This window comes from Anguilla anguilla, chromosome 4 (genome assembly GCF_013347855.1).
Source record: "Anguilla anguilla isolate fAngAng1 chromosome 4, fAngAng1.pri, whole genome shotgun sequence".
In the NCBI taxonomy this organism is placed as follows: domain Eukaryota; kingdom Metazoa; phylum Chordata; class Actinopteri; order Anguilliformes; family Anguillidae; genus Anguilla; species Anguilla anguilla.
In genome coordinates this window covers 12918346-12935676 of record NC_049204.1, presented here as the reverse complement: position 1 = coordinate 12935676, position 17331 = coordinate 12918346, and the positions used below count along the sequence as shown (strand labels likewise).

The following is a 17331-nucleotide window of genomic DNA, read 5'->3' as shown; positions in this document are numbered from 1 at the left end:
CCGGGGAAGGGCTGCGCTTATAATGCAATTCTTCGCTTCGCCGTTTACACAAATGCACTCAGCGCGACAATGGCCCCCGAACATCGGCGCGAGCCAACCGAAACTAAATGTCACGCCGAGGACAGGGCTGAAAAAATAACCTCCGACGCACAAAAAAAACGAATCGTAGGACAGCTACCAGCTTTCAAAACTGATCTGCCATCCTCCCCCCTACCCCCCCCCCCCACCCACCTCAAAAAAAAAGAGAGCGAGGTAGGAGGGGACTGTACACACTTCCTTTTGTCAGAGCGCAGAGCGATTCCCATTGTATCAAAACCCACAAAATTCCAAGCATAAGCTATCACAGCAAAGGAACCAGCCCGGACAGGCAGGCCAGAGCAGGGTTTTAAACACACCCTGAAAGCTCCGATGGTGTTTAGGGGGCCGGAGCTCAAGACTTTCACTCTCGGAGAGACGGAGGCAGAAAGGCAGGGAGGAGGGAAATGAACCAGTAAATCGAAGAACCTGCATCATCTTTGCTTACTGTCACGGTGCTTGACAGCGTCATCCGCGGTGTGGAACAGAAATACACCCACGCATAGAAATGCCACCATGGTTGAAGTTTGCCGTTGGAGCCAACGCATTTGCCCCCTGCTTTGCCCCCCCCCCATCTATCCCACCCTCAAAAACCATCCCACATAGCCCTGTCAGAAGCAGAAAAAAAGACTGCTTCATACTATTTTTAGTTAAGCTTTGGGTTGGAAAACAGAAATTCCTCTACCCTCCCTCAAAAGGCTGAGGATTTGTAAGTCAACACAGCAGATAAATATCAACAGCCTCCTTCAGCTGTCATGGCACATTGTCTGTGCGCCAATAAAAAAAATCTCCCGATTGCTCAATAGTGCCCGCTAGTCAACACCACAGCCCCCCCCCCCCCCCCCCGCCCCCCCAACACCCACCGCCCACAACCCTCACCGCTAAGCAGGAACTCCTGTACTGCTGCGTCCCGTACATAAACACTGTGGAGGGGGTGATGTTGCGGGAACACATCAGGAAGAGAAGAGGAAAAATGTATCTAGCGGGTGTGGCCCAGCACCGATGCGTCTGGGGACGGTCAGACTCCAGAATTTCTAAATGGATGAAAGGGAAGGTTTTCATGGTCAGTGACGTTACGGGGTGCTCTTGAAAATCGTGCGTTTCTCTCTCACGCGAAACAATACGGAATCATGTCACACATTTTAAAAGCCGAGGGCTCTTTTCCCTCCTTGTCGATGTTGAGGTTTGGTTAAGCAGCGTTAAGACAGAAATAGGCAGCATAGCATTCATAGCGCAATCCTCCTTTAAAAACAAAAACAAGATTAGGTTCCCACTTTGAGATGGTTTTAGAAAACCTGCTCGACTTGTTGCGGCGACTGTTTAATTGTTGTCGCACACTAACCGTAACTGTTGAAATGGACTGCCATGTAGCAAAACAGGTAAAACAAAAGAGGAGAAAAAAATTCCTCTGAAAAACTAGTTCTGCTAAGGCAGCTAAACTTTTAGCAAGTCCTCATATGAGCATTTGTGTAATCTTTGCACTTTACAAAGATATGTTTTTGATATTTTCATGGTTCAGAAGATATCAAGAGCAAATCTGTGAACACAAAAAAAGAAATAACACATCTTATCTACATCAACATGCTTCTCAATTAGCTTGGTTTGTGTACGACTGCACAACAGTTCAGGGAATATAACAGCATATAAAAAGAAGCGATCAAGGTTGCTGCCATTTAAAGGAAAAATCTCTTTCTTTTTTGCACCTTAACAAGCTTTAATGCTCTGTGGGGCGGACTGTGAGGCTTTGATGTGCGTTGAAGTACGGAGAAGGAGGTTGGGCAGCTCAGGATTGCGCCTGTGGCGGTAAGCCTCCAGCGCAGTCCCACGCGGCAAAGCAGGTGTGTTCACTGAATCACGCACCTCGCTGCCACCCACCCCCCCTCCCCGAACCCCCCCCCGGTGTTCCATGTAACACACCTTTCACAAGAGTCATATACTGATCGCAATTTTCACTTCAACAGCACGAGAGCCTGCATTTTTATTTCTTATTACACAATTTCTTATCTTGGACGCATACCAATTATCAACTGTATACCAATCAGCCACAGCAGGAAAAAAGCCGGGCAACAATGATGTTGCCTAGCACAAACTGCATGAGATGTACAAATGGGAAACAGCCCCCTCTGCTGTTCAAAATGCAGCCGTTTCTTGTTGCAATAATGTCTTTTGAATGAAAACAACACTGTGTAACTGCAAAGCCTCGTTTCACAATTCACACTGCAACATTATGTTCATGTGTGACACCTTAGGGGGCACATTTTGACCTGAGACTGCAGCTCAACAGCTGCTCAAGCGTGCACTGGGTTAAATCTGAAAAACATCCTGACAGGATTATTAATGGCTGCTGGTTCAAACACACAGATGCACAAATAAAACAGGACTGTGAACTATATTCACCTTAGTTTGGTAGCAAATGGTATCCACTTCGCTGTTCTAAACCACAGAAAACTGCAGTGGCTTCGACTACCTCAGTGACCACAATAATTGTTATTGGAGGGAATTCATTGTTCAAGGTTTAATGAACAGATTATTATCGACTAAATGAATCAAATGATGACATCACTGCCACTTGCAGTAGTGATTATAGTAAACCATGTGATGAAAGAGAAATAATCATTAAAGTTCAGTAATGTTCATGGCACAATCAACACACTGCAGCCTACTCAATTTCTTTCATATTTACCTAGGAGATGGATTGGAGATTGGAGGTTATTCCTGGTACTGACTGCTGAGGCAATTTACGGAGCACTTTGCTTGCCTCCATTTTGAGACATTTGACATGTTGATTCTATCACAATTTAATGAACATCTCTTCACACCTCACTTAGAGGAGATTCGTGAGGGATGTCTTCAAATATCTGCAACACGCACTTTTCCCTAAAAAGAAGACATTTCAATAATGTGCTGTGCAGCTCAGTAATTACCATGTCTAGACGGTTTGCAGGAAAGATGTTTTCAGAAAACCAGATGAACACTTATTATGCCACAATGACAGACGTAAGCCTTGAGAAACATCAGGGCGGAATCACAACAGTCATCCAACATTCCCACAACGTTTGCAGAATGTTATGAGCAACGTGCTGGGATGTGAGCACGGCGCAATTCATTACGCGGGCCAGCGACGGCGCCCTGGAGTCACGCAGCACTGAGACGGACTGCTGCAAGCTCTGCCGTTAATTAATGGCGCACGACTTTCTCTACGGGGCTACGAGGCCAGAAGGACATTCGAGTGACACCCCCGAAGGCTTTTTCGGGATTCTCGCCTGGAAGACGGAAGACAGTGAGGCGCCCACGTCTGAAAAAAAAAAAAAAAACACGGCGAACTACCGTTCGCGTTCGCGGGAAGCCAAGCCCGTCTTGCGCGGGTGAGTTAGCTGCCCGTCGACGTGGTCTTAGCCGCAACAGCATCCTGAGGACATTCCGCGAAAAGTACTCCGGCGTGCGTGGAACTGCGCTCCCTCCGTCACCCCTGACTAATCAGCCTTTCAGCAGAAACGGACCCTGACTCATTGCAGTATCTGGAAATGACTCATGCTCAGCGTGAGTGCGTGCGTAGAGAGGCAATTCAGGAGAGGAGACATTCTGCGCCGTGGTACTGTAAGAAGGCCACAAGCACCATGTAAATATGTGTGCATGTATGTGAATTCTGACGCAGGGTATGATCAGATTGCTCGTAAGCATTTTTCGACCCGGCTTTTTCTGGGACTAAGACAGACGTCTTAAGCCGCGTTTCCACCAAAATTACCCGGAACTTTCAGTCCCAGGAACTGCTTTACCAGGAACTAAAAGGTTCCTTCAGCCAATGGCTGTCTGCGTTTCCACCGGGGTCTAAAGTCCCGCGAAGATTAGGCAAATTAGCCCACTGACGTATGGAAAAGCGACGTTGTCCTCGGTCCATCTGTCATATGATTTCTTCTGTAACACCATACTACCACCGAAGTAGCCTACATTATTTTCTAATAACCGGGACAGCCCGGAGGGGTTTATTCCACTTATATACAACGGGTTGCCAACAATGACTATATATGGTTACTTTTGTATTTATTGATTTTTATCGATTTAATCACATGGAATTGAAATATTCTTCTGCAGCCGTTTGGGCATATTTTACCGTTGTCAAGCAAAACTGTCGTTGGTAGTTGAACTTGGACCGTTATGCAACAAATAGGATATAACAGACCAATAGTCAGATTGTAACTGTTTTATATATCCTCTCAAACACATTCATTATGTTTTCATGCGAACATTCGCTTTCATGTCTTGACATCCGAAGCGACAGAATGCATTCACATTTCCAATATAACTGGCAACAACAGCAGAAAACATGCACACGTTGTAAACAATTTGCTGTTTGATTACTTTCTCATCGTCAATTCTATATAGGCTAATCGCAAAATGACAAGAATAGAACGAAAACTCGGACTTGCGTGAAATTTTAAATTAGTAGTGGTACAGCCACCGTTTGTTTTCCTTCGGAGTTACTGCTAGCCGAGCAGCGAAGTGTGCCCTCCAGATGCGAACCATGCACCATAAATTAGTCCATAGTCTTCCTGGTCTTTTTGTGAAATTGAAGAATGGCAGAGTAAAATTACGGCAGTCTGAAAAAGCTAAAGGTACTATTACTAGAATTAACCTGTTATTTTACCATGACAAAAAGTGCGGAAGGTGATTTCCAGTTTGCTTTTACTGTATCACCAATGTGAATTACGCAGAACTACCGCATACCTCACATAACTGTATCAAACGTTTTGATTCAATTACAATGGGCTAACAAAGAAAATCCGGAAGAAAATATTCAGCAACCGAATTAATCCGTTTGAATGTTTTAGTACGTAATATGCTGTCCCAGCACGAATGCTTAGCATTTTATAAAACGAATACTAAAGCAAGAAAAGAACAGAAGAGCACACGTTATAATTCCAAGACGTTGGCAGGCTATAACCAAAACTAGGCTACTGCGCTGCATAACATACAAGTTTGATTTGAAGTTATTATGAAAATAAATCGGGTTGCGCCGGCATATTTTCAAACATGGCGGGTAATGGCGGAAAATAAATACAACACAAGTGCTGCGAGTACTCGACCAATCAGAAATGTTCAGCGCTGCAAGCTCCACCCAAAAGGTTCCTGTACTTTCGGAAAGTACTACCCCCCGAGCAGGAACGTTTTGGGGGGTAAAACAAAGCCCCCAGAACTAAATTTAGACCCTAGTTCCTGCGGTGGAAACGCACTGAGTTCCTCAAAAGGTTCCTAGTTCCGGGGTATAGTTCCTGCGGTGGAAACGCGGCTATAGTTTTTTTATTTTATCACTTATTCATTATTGCAACAGTGTGATGGAAAAGAACAGTGTTATAAAAGGAGAACAACATCCTGTTCCTGATCATACAGACTGCCTAAGAATGACAACCTATATTGTACGACAGCGGTTCTCAACAGGGGGACCGGGGCCCAAAAGGGGACCTCAGGGAGTAGTCAGGGGGAAGGGACTCTAAGCGAGGGGCCTTGAGTATCCTAGAATATTTTCATGGGCACGGGGCCCCTGAGGGCAAAAGGTTTGAGAACTGCTTCTGTACAACTTATACATGTCCGGTACTATGTGCTCCCACTTATTTGTGTCCGTTTATATAACTACATATTTTCACCAGTCTTGTTATTTTAGTGTTTTATTTATTTATTTATTTATTTATTTATTTTTATCAACCTGCCCAGGGGCTAAGGTTGAAAATGAATCTTATGACTAAATCTGCCACATTTCTAATAATGCACAGTGTCCCTGTTAAATATCAATTAGATTTAACTACGCTGAAGGAACAATATGGAGCAAATGCAAAGTGGAAATCTCCATCTGTGATCTTTTCACAGAGCATCGCTCGCTATCCCTACATTCTAATTAATTTAATTTAAATTCTCTATGTTTCCTAGTGTGGCAGGACCCACTCCCATTTCTGCATTTACAATCTAAGTCAGTTGCACGCAAACTACCCTTAACTGCTAAGCCAGAGAGTGGAAGGATGATTTTGAAGACTTTTAATTTCTGTGCGAAGTAAAGATCACCATAGCCAAAAACAACAAATGCAGCACTTTCCAGCATTCGCATTTCAGAAATCATGACTATTCTAAATTACAGGTGAAGAAACTGAAGCAGCTGTGCATTTGCACAGCACAAATACGCCCATAAACAGAACACTTAAGAAAGCAGGACATCTCATATCCCTGCTCATTTCAACTCAGATTTGTCCTGCTGTGGTTAAGTAGACCGTGCCTTCTGTCAGCATTAAACAGTGAGAAGGTTGTGAAATATAACAGAGTTTGACCTGAATAAGCTTGCAAAGACAAAAGGGAAAAAAGCAGCTTTCCTATTCTCACACTTTTTATATTATGTTTTTTGTAAGTTTGTGGGCTTCAACAGTGTTATGCATTGTTGTGTCTAGCACCGCAAGATGATCGCAATAAGTCACCAAAAATGGTCGCTCTCGTCTTTTTAGGGGCAGCTGGATTGGTGTGCACATGTCTCATCAACAATCAGGGGTCTGTATCGCAAAGCAGGATTATTGAGTTGGATAACTGCACTGAGTAAAATCCAGAATCCTCCAACATCTGGAACATGGACAGAAATAAAAATAGCCATGCCAGGTTTTACTCAGTGCAGTTGTCCAGCTAACTGAGTAGCCCTGCTTTGTGATACAGACCCAAACTAGGCCAGATCCTATAGGTAAAAGTCAACACCTTCTCACTTCAGCAGAATGGGTATTTAGAAAGCATAGAGAAACATTGACACCACGTGGCAAGGTAACAACAGTAACTCTAAATTATTCATCCACTCAACTACTGCCTTCTTACACAGGTGATTAACAACCAAACAAGACTCTAAAGAGTGAATATGCATGGGATGGTATTAACTTACCGCACCTGTGTAAATTAAATATTGCTTTGTCCTTGTGCTCCTGAATATTTTCACTTCTAAAAGAACCCTAATATTTTATTTTTTTTATAGAGCAACTTGGGAGGAATACTGGTGTAGAATTTGCTTAATACATGCACATAAGCACTGTGGTTCATTTTATTATGTATCAACTTCAAGAAAGCATAAATTACAAAATCTCCAAATAGACAAATGACATGAGAAATGATAACTAAGCTAAGATGAAACACTGAACTTCTTTTCTGAAAACTGCCCTATGTGCTGATGCAGTGGGATGAATTAACCTTGAATGAAACTGAAATAAGTCATATAGTAAGATGAAGGGAAACTGGAAAATGAACTCTGATAGCTTGGGAGCTGGCCTAGAAGCTTTGCCTTCAGACAAACTTCTTTTAAGCAGGCTGAACGTGTAGGCTATGTAGCACTCAAGGGTGGTTTTCAGAGACGTTTTATTTATAATTGAATGTAATGCGGGGAGATAAAACCTCCATTGGAGGAGGCTTTCTTCCCTCTCAGAACGCTTCACGGTGCATTACGTTTTATTCATCAAATTAGTTTTACTTGGTTTGGGGTCCCCTGCGCCATCTTTAAAGGTTCGGATAAAAGGACTACATCAATTCCCGCTACTAATCAGTCGTACCAGAGCACAAGCACCGCTGCTATTTTAGCGACAGCCCCCCTGTAGGAGCTTTCCGCCGTCTCCCGACAGAATCCTTGGAATTGTTCTCTCTCCCCGCCAACCAATTTTGTGGGCATCATTACCTGAAACCTCCAAATAGCATCTGTAGATCTTTTTTTTTCAGCGAAAGGTTCATTACGTACATTCACTGGTCACGGTGTTTGCCGGGTGTATTGGTTCTGTATGTGTAGGTGATATTACACCCTCAAAACAGATGCGTTAAAAACAAAACGTTAGCCTACGAGTCATGTTTTAACACGCCTCCATGTCTAGTTAAGGCAACACTTTAATCGTAATAACACAAAAATAAGAACAGAAAAAAGTCTGTTGGAGATTAACACACTCTTTTTGAGAGTGTACATTTGGGAAAAACAAAATTTGCCTATATTTTAAAATTCATTCTTCAAAAGTAATCGGCACATTTCAAACGCCGCATTTCTATTGAAATTCGTGCAAGAAATGTACTCATTTACCGAAGCTCATTAGGAACACTTCTCATGACCTCCCTGTCAAACCAACAATTGAGACTTCAGCAGTTGTTCTTATCTGTATCTGTAGTTGCCTTTGATTTGAACCTGCTTCTAGTTACTCCGTGCTTACATCGGTATTCAACAGATACACGGTGGGGGCTTGATGGATTTTTCTCTTTTTTTTTCTTGATTTGTTTGTACTCCATATCATACTTGAACTGTACGGAGTTAAATTGATTTATGCAGCCTAAAACATTAGCTAAAATTACTTAGCTTACCAGCTAACCAGTTTATTACTTCACAAGCTTCATACACACACCAAAGGATAAACTAAATAAAAATGCTGGAATATTATTGAAAAATAAAAAATACACCAGGCAGTTCACTGTATTTTTGACGTTCATGGGTTGAATGTAACATGTCTTATTTTACATGGCAACAAAAACAGTGAATCCTACGACCTATATCCTTTGCCAGCAGTCATACCGTCATATACCCGTTCCTACCAAACTGCTGCTGCTAAGCAGGGCTGGGCCAGGTCAGTACTAGGGAAAGTTATTACAGAACGTGATTTTGGTGGGCCAGTAGAGGGCAGTGTTTCTTCTGAACCAAACAAACCCCAATGCCCCCAGTCAGTGATGAGGGCTCTGTGCTGTCTTTTGGATGAGATGTTAAACAGAGACACTTGCCAATCACCCTGTGACATTATTTTTTTCCTTTTTGTTCAGGCCAACTTAAATGAATAAGGATTACTAGTAACGTATTAAATTGTTTTTGCACCTGGTAGTGATTATGAGGCTATCCATCTGATGAAGGCCTCTGTGAATTCTGTACGTACATACAAAAATCTTACACACACAAGCGCACAAACAAATGCTAGCACATACATGCACGCACCCACGCATGCACGCACGCACACACACACACACACACACATACACACACACACGCACGCATGCACACACACACCTAAGTTTGCGAGTAAATCATTCTACCAGGTAAAAGCATGCAAGGACACGGTGCAAACCCGCTGGCCTCGTTGTAATGTGTGAAGTAACAGTGCTGTCCACAGCACCTCAGCTCACTGAAACAAAGACAACAGGAAGCTCAGAAGAGGGCCTTGAGCACCAGGCCCCAGCGACGGCGGTACTCACGACAGCAGCGATCTCGGCGGGAAGCTGAAGACCCCGTGAACGATGCGATCCACGTAATTCAGCGGGATCTTCTGGATCTGCTCGCACTGCAGCATCATGAAGTCGTACTTGCAGATGAGCAGAGTGTTCTCTGTGATCAGCACCACCCGCTCGCGCTCGTTGTTCCAGTGGTCCAGCCTGCGGAGGCACAGTCTGCATTAGTGTTCCACCATAACTGCCACCAAACCAGCTAACAACAACCCCCACTTACAATGACACCTGGATGGCGAAGCGAGGATGACTTTGCCACAGAATCTCAGCAATACTGTGAGGACACTATGTATTTACTGGGCTCCGCTCTGACACAAATCCATGCACAGACTAATGTGAGAAAGCGAAACACATATAAATGCTGGTTTTTTAAGTAAGAGAAGCATTATTGACACCATGTGGAAAGGCAACAACAGTAATTCTATTTTATTTATTACAATTTTTTTCAGAATCTGGAATATTTTTAATGATATGATATCCACTTAATTTATTAAATGTTAAGGAATTTCTGTTGACTGCATTAAATCTAATTTCATTCATTAAAAATACACATTTTAATGATTTTTGTTCAGGGACATGCAATTTTTCAACAGTTTTGCATGTGTTCTACAACCCTCATGCAAACACAGCATGATAGAACTTCCCCAGTTATTATTAATAAAGTTGAAACCCATGATTCCATAGTTACTGCTAGCATCTTACATCAGAAAAGCAAATATGCCTTGACCTTGTATTGAACGACTAAGTCGTCATATTTTTTAAACCATTTCAGAAGTTTATTTATTTATGTATTTATTTATATATTTAACTGAAATCAATGGAACGGTTGACGAAAGCTGCCTTCAGCAGGGTGGAAAATATCTGTTCTGAATCTTTCAGGCAGGGATACTATAAAACTTATTTACCCCTGCATTTACACCCAGCCCTGCTTAATTAAACACTCTCACTGTAGTGCTCCACCCTCTGTTATTTGTCTAACACTAACTTACTTCTCAGCCTATACAAACCTAGGTGGGGCTGGAATTAACTTCATCAAGAGCTTGTGAGGTAACAAAGTTCAGATAGTCCCTACAAGGAATGCTCACATGAATCTTCACCTTTTCTTCTATTACAGTTTATAGCTCTGAACTAATGGCTCATTGAATTACAAGTAAAAGTGGTGTGATCCTTTTGACTTCATACTATGCTTAGGTTCTAATGCATAAGCTACGACACACAAGTTGTACCTTATGCATTATAAAACAAATAACTGTACACTGGTCTTCACACAGGAAGCAGTGTAGGCAGTATATCCTGGTGACACACATCTAAACTAGTTTTCACTGGAAAGTCATTTTAATTCAGACAAAAAGAAGGTATACATATTTCCCTGTGGTCACATCAGCACGCACCCAAATACTATTAGCCATTTTTACCAATTAACCAACTTTGAATATAGTGACAATACATTCAGAATAAATTACTTTATGTAACTTTAAATTATATAACAATAAATTACTAAATTATAAATATAAATTATTAGAAATTGACAGTTGTAAATTTGAGAAGTGGAATATTCCATGGTTATTCAATCTAAGAACACCCATGATGTAGGAAAAACATATCTAGGGGAAAAAAAACTGCATTTCAACAGACAGCAGGAAATAAAGCCATTAAGACTGACATTGTTAGACAGTGTATGACAAAGTACTCATCATGCCCCCCTACTCCGCTGTTTCAAGTGCTAGGTAAGACATAATTTTCAGCTACCTGATAACTGCAGAAATATTGCTCTCGATTGTTATACATAATTCCACAATTCTCAAGTATTCAGAGTGCATGGTAGTATGTAAATATCGTCAAATATGTACATGCTGTGAGAGCTTCAAAATTTCAAGTATTGCCTTTGGCAATCTTCATACAAAATACATGCAAGTCTCCCCAGGTCCCCAATGTTGCACTAACAAAAAGAAGAATCCACCAAGTTTATTACTAACGCATAAGCCATCGTGCATTAGAATGACTTTTTGAAATCAAAGCAAAAACATGCATTTTGAAAACTCCCTGAACCCCACGGCCTCACTTAATGTTTCAAACCCATTGCTGCACAGACGTGCACAGTCTTAAGACAACCCCAGGTTATAAAAATTAACTTGTTGCGGGATACACAGAAACACATGACGCATTCACATTTGATGAAAAAGGGAATGTGGCTTTCCTATCTGTGCCCAAGTCCTTTAATCCTACCGGTAATGAGTGGCCTAATTCAGGGCTGCCCAACCCTGCTCCTGGAGATATGATGTCCTTTAGGATTTCACTCCTACCCTAACACCTCATTCAACAGCTAGAGATCTTGTTGGGCTGCTAATTAATAGACCAAATTAGGGCTGGAGTGAAAACCTACAGGATGGTATATCTCCAGGAACAGGGTTGGGCAGCCCTGATCTAAGCGATGCTAATTGATTAATTGATGCCTTTAGGGCCTGTATCCATACATGTGCTGTTGGTGTCCCCGTGCCCTGCCTGCTTGCACACCGCTAATAAATGTTTGGATGGATGGATATGCTCTCAGTTGGTGGTGTCTTTATTCATGGATTAGCAACCCGAGAGCACGTCGTCTGCTTCGAGTCAAGGCCTTGACAGCTGCAATAAGCCTGCAGGCCTCACTAAGCAACCACAATAGGTTGAATGGCCAGGTTGAACTACCTGTGACAGGGCCAACAGAATGAGTTAACCTTGACTGAGCAGGAGGGCCTCAGGGACAGACGTGTCAGAAGAAGGCACTGGCTGCAGGAGAGGCAGCGCATAGGGGGACATGGTACCACAGGCTTGTGGGTCTCGCAGGGCTCAGAATCATGTGACCTTCCCTACACAGACAGCCGATACTCGGGGCAACCTGGGTAGGTCGTTCAGTATCTGAGGCTGCTGCGACCAACGCGTAATGACCACAGGCCTGCAGATGACCACTTCCGTGTTATGTACTAAATACAGCAAACTCTAATCAGCTCTAAATGCCGCGCATCCGAAACAGCCCATTTGAGCTGTACTGCCACATTTCACATCGCTTCGGCGAGGCAAAGTTCAAGAGTGGCGGCAAATGACTGCAGGGCTGCGGGTTCATTTCCCAGTGGGAGACGACTGTGGCGGCCCAAAAAAAAAAAAATAAAGAGAGTGGAGTGTGAAAACAGAGAAGACGAAAAATACGCCTCTGGAATTGAATTGGTTCCATTTGTTTTGACTGAACCAAAGCTCCAGCATCACCATTCAGGCTATTAATTCACTGAGAGTCAGGAAGCATTTAGTCACCAGATCCTTTCACTCCAAAAGGCAGAGTTTAAATGCATAACTGCATGGCAGCGGTGGGTGATGCTCTGTGCGTGGGACAGAGCTGAAAAACAAAATATATTATTAATCATCACATCACGAGGCCCTTAAGCTGTTTCTTGAAAGCCTGCCTCAAACTGATAGGAGCTGACAGCTCTGAGTGCATTTGGTAAATGTCCTCCGGTCATATCATTTTGCTCTCTGTTTATTTCAGCTTAATTATTTCCCACACATTTACAGAGCACAGCGCAGCACAATGGACACAGATTGTCTGCAAGTTCCTAGCATGGACGGATTAGTTATCAAAGATAGCATTTACTATTTTGATTTTCATTGCTATCCATGTAAATTCATTTTCAGGATAAAGAGTGCTCTGTAGCTCTCTGAGTCCAAGCAATCAGTGGTGTCTAACCATTGAAATGGTAGCGTCTCCAAAATTTACATACATTGCAATGGAATATGTATCTCTGTACCTGGGATTTAATCCAAAGGACAGTACTACTTTACAGGACATAACTCAGAATTCTCACCTAATGGGAACTCCTAATGATTCTGGAACCAGAGGAGGATCATAGCCCAAGAATGCTGCAGAACACCCACTGTGCTAGCTTTAGCCTTACTGCAAGCCATGTGACAAGTAAGCAATCAAAAGACGGTATGCACTTGTACTCTACTGTGATTTAAAGGGGCAAGCCTTTAGCAGCAGCTCTACACTCCTTGTGGTTGAAAGACTCATATCTCTAGGTTTTTATTCAGGTAGGGATGGATCTAGAAATTATTTGTGCAGGGGAAAATATGAGAAAGGGACCCCCTGTGTGCACGCAAACACACACAGCTCTAGGGGCCCCCTGGACCTGCAAGTGCCCGGGAAAGCCTTCCCTGTTGTACCCCATAGCTCCGCCCCTGTATTCAGGTTCAACTTAGGCAACACGTACTTTACACCCTCTACCCAAACCACTGACCACACATGTGTTCAAAGGAAGTCACTGCTCCTCGTGATAACAAGCAATATTTCAAAAGAACAACTTCTTCAGTACAGTAAAATACAAGACAACATTCCAGCCAAGGAGGTTTATAATATTATACACCCTAACCTGACTGATGAAATACAACTAATCAATACCACTCTGCCACCAGATAAACTCTGCTTACATCATTTCTCTGTGTATGTGTATGTTTAGAATGCTGGTGCACCCCTGTAGCTGGTGAACTGAAAAGCCAAGTGGTTCTTGGCAGCACCACCCCCCCCCCCCCCCCCCCCCCCACATACCCAATCACATCCATATAGCATCTAAAGAAGACTATTTTCAAACCTTGTCCTTCATTATCATAACAAAAAGTGATGACAAAGGCCAACAGACACAACACTGTGCCTGTTGTCTGCTTTCACATCAAGCCTTTTGATGTCATGTGTGTGGTGTGTGACCTCTCCAGTGAAGGAAAGGGGGGGAAAAACAGAAAACTCACTCGGCCAGAAGCCAGACGCTCAGAACATTGCCGTTTTCTTCCTGATCGGACAGACGTTTCAGATCTTCTATGGCGTGATCCAAAGTTCCTGGCTGTGGAGGGGAAGAAGCTTTCAGTCTAGCATTAAGAAGGTTTCAGCATGCACATTATTTTTAATTAAGCATGTCCTGGAAGTTGCCAAGATGGCGTTGGCCTAAAATCATGTTTGGTTGCACTGCCTCAGATTTAAACCAGAGTGACGTGGGGTCACTTTTTTTCTTTCTTGAAGAAGGGGAGGTGAGAAAAACTCTGGTAATGTCCTAGTTTTCTACATCACCGCCCAACAGCTGTCAGAAGAGCTGTAATTACACAGAACGCTTTTTGATGTCCTGTTAGCACTACACCGGGTCGGCCTTGGTGCCAGGGACATTACCGTCTTTACCGTGACAATTTTAATGCTCGTTCTGCTTTTCTTTCAGGGCACATTTTCACGCGTTCCTGCATTAACACGACTTCCTTCAGAAACGCTTCCTCGTCTGCAACGGAGCTGATGTCACATCAAGATTAAGTATCCCCCTGCTGATGTCATTCGGCAGTTCTGTCATTACGGCTCTCTGCAGACATATAAATTTGCTCAAATTCAACTGACAGCAGAGTGATATGTCAATAAATTACAGGATGGACTAATTAAGTTAGTGTCACAGTGTTGCAGCAAAGTGGCTCTCTTGGAGGCTGATTAAGCACAATCATATTTACTGCAGGCATGAGGCCAAGCGATGAGGTATTTAATCTTGACTGTCTTACTACAGCTTAAAAACAGAAATGTCTTCTGAGTTACCACACAACATTAAATTACTCCGAGCTACAAGACTGAATAGGATCATTTTTACTACCGTGTACAATTCATGCTGCTGAACACATGGTTGAAAGCATAGTCCCGCGTGACTAGTCCCATATGAAAACGTAGTCATAGCATAGTCATAGTGTACATAGGGATGAACATTTAATATTTTATATAATATATTTATATATTACATGCTACCTTATATATTTTGTTTTTTGTAATTCAAGCATGGCTAAAATTCAGCTGAGGCAATGACTGAACATTTCTGTACAAGCTACTGGTAGGATTTCTATGACAACACTATGACAGGTTAGTTTTAGTATTTACTTTTGTTTGTGACACTAATTGTGGTTTGTTTGGTTAACCACACTTGCTGACTATTAAAGGGCCTTTTGTGCCTGATGTGCATTATTTAAGCTGATACTGTGCCAGAAATCCCACCTGCTGGCTTATTGTTATATCAAAAACGATGACTTGGAAAGGCAGTCTGATGTGAGCGGCATTACCCGGAGCACAAAGTATCTCCTGAGCTTGAACTGGTCGAGGGTAGTTTTCCATCGGCTGCCTCCGGCCTCAGGACCGGGCGCAGACGGCGGCGGCACCTTCTCTGCTGGCTTGGACGGCTCACCGACAGGCTCCTCCTGTGTGAGAGGCAGCTGAGCTGCACTCTGTGGCTCGGGGTCAGAGGACTCCGCGCTTTGCTCTGCCAGCTCCACTGCCTTGAATGCACCGTCTTCTCCCTCGGACATCCTGCTCTGAGATATTTCACCAGGAAAAAATGCTAAATTATTCTGATCTATAATTATTAGACTTTGCAAATATCTAATTTCAGTAAGATTTTTATTTTCTGTAACATCTTTACAAGTACCATAAAATTAGCACTGTCAGACTCCACTGTCAGAGACCATTTTGAAAAAAAAAAGTTCTTAACTTGGGTTATTCCCTGTTCAAAGGCTTACAAAATGACAGTTCCTTCTTTAAATAACTATTAAACAATGAGTCAATACTTTTGTATGTATAAGCTATATATAAATAGTATAATTTTGAATCTTAGTTTTGAAAAATGTTACAATGACCAATGAAACAAAATTAACACTTAGGCTAGAACTATGGTGAAGATATGACTGCACGCGCAACTGCAGCAGCCCCAAACGCTGCTCGATGCTCCAAAAATCAAGCTCTGTTTTGCCAGTAGATTTCCGCATGAACTGGAAGACCTGTGATCGCAATGTTCTTTTTGTATTTTATATGTCGTATTGTAATCTAACAGTATTTGCGTACTAATAATTTTACAACGACCTGGGGCAAAACCTGCGAATTTCCGTGTTTCACTGCTGTTCGAAGATATACATTATTGGGCTACACTTCCATGGAAAATAAAAAGAACATTATTAGCCTGACAACCGTGACGAAGGCTAGAGAAGTAATATGATCGGCATCCTGTTACTCAGCCTTGAAGGTGCAAGTTTGGAACTGCGCCTTCTTCTAAAAACTAGAAAACGTATGTTATTAAATGTCAATGCATCAACAGGACTGCTCTCTTAGTGACTTGAAATTTCCGCAAGTTCCGGGGTACTCATAAAATGAAACTCAGCATTTGGAACCAACCACAAAGAACAAGGAAATTCCATAAAGTTGCTCAAAAATCCAATCTATAGTTGCCTCGTTGATAACTCATCCTCCAAATGTAAAAAAATACTTACCAGTATGTTTATGATTTTACAAATCGAAAGAACGCAGACAGTCTTCAAGAGGCGGCAGGTGGATGAAGCACGTGATTCGCTTCGAAGTAGTTTCCATCCTGTGCAGTTTGTTTAGTGGGTGCGTTGGCATACCATAGTGACAAACACGACACGGAAAACGACCGCATTCTTTTGTTTCAAACCTGGTTAGAAGACGGTTAAGGGATTTACGCTTGTGTGTGTGTATAGATTGTGATGGGGTGAAGGAAGTTACTTGAAGTCTTGGGGGAAACCAAGAATGGTACTATAGCAATCTGTACAGTAACGAGCTCTTATTTATACACCTCAACGAAGTAGGATTCAAACATGATTTAGGATTTTTGGCAGTAGCCAGCCGGGCTATTAATCTAGCCAAAATGTCCTGTGACCCAGCTGAAATGTTACTTGCCCTATTTTTAACTCCACGGCAGCAGGCTATACGAAAGAAAGCATCTGCACAAAAAGTAACATATTTACTTTAATTAACTATTCCGACATCAGGATTAGGCCAATTACAGTTTAAACAATGTAAAGATTACATTTACCCATTCTGGAAGTTAATAAATTAATTCAATCAACAGCTGCCACAATAAAACATGACCCCACTGCAACTTACAGTACATACAGTACACTTTCCATTTGGTTATTGCTCTGCTGTAAGTAGTCCATCTAAAAAAAATTAAAAAA

General features: G+C 42.4%; 1 protein-coding gene across 1 annotated transcript in view; it reads right to left on the bottom strand.

Annotated features, from left to right (window-relative positions):
• The window catches only part of tprg1 (tumor protein p63 regulated 1), a 28327-nt gene extending 11588 nt beyond the window's left edge, over positions 1–16739 (bottom strand). The window contains exons 1-4 of the mRNA XM_035416355.1: positions 16627–16739; positions 15430–15678; positions 14101–14192; positions 9301–9477 (exon numbers count right to left, since the gene is read on the bottom strand). Coding sequence (XP_035272246.1) covers positions 9301–9477; positions 14101–14192; positions 15430–15672 — 512 coding nt within the window. The 5' untranslated portion in view covers positions 15673–15678; positions 16627–16739. The remainder of the gene's footprint in view (positions 1–9300; positions 9478–14100; positions 14193–15429; positions 15679–16626) is intronic.
• Between the last annotated feature and the right edge of the window lie 592 nt (positions 16740–17331).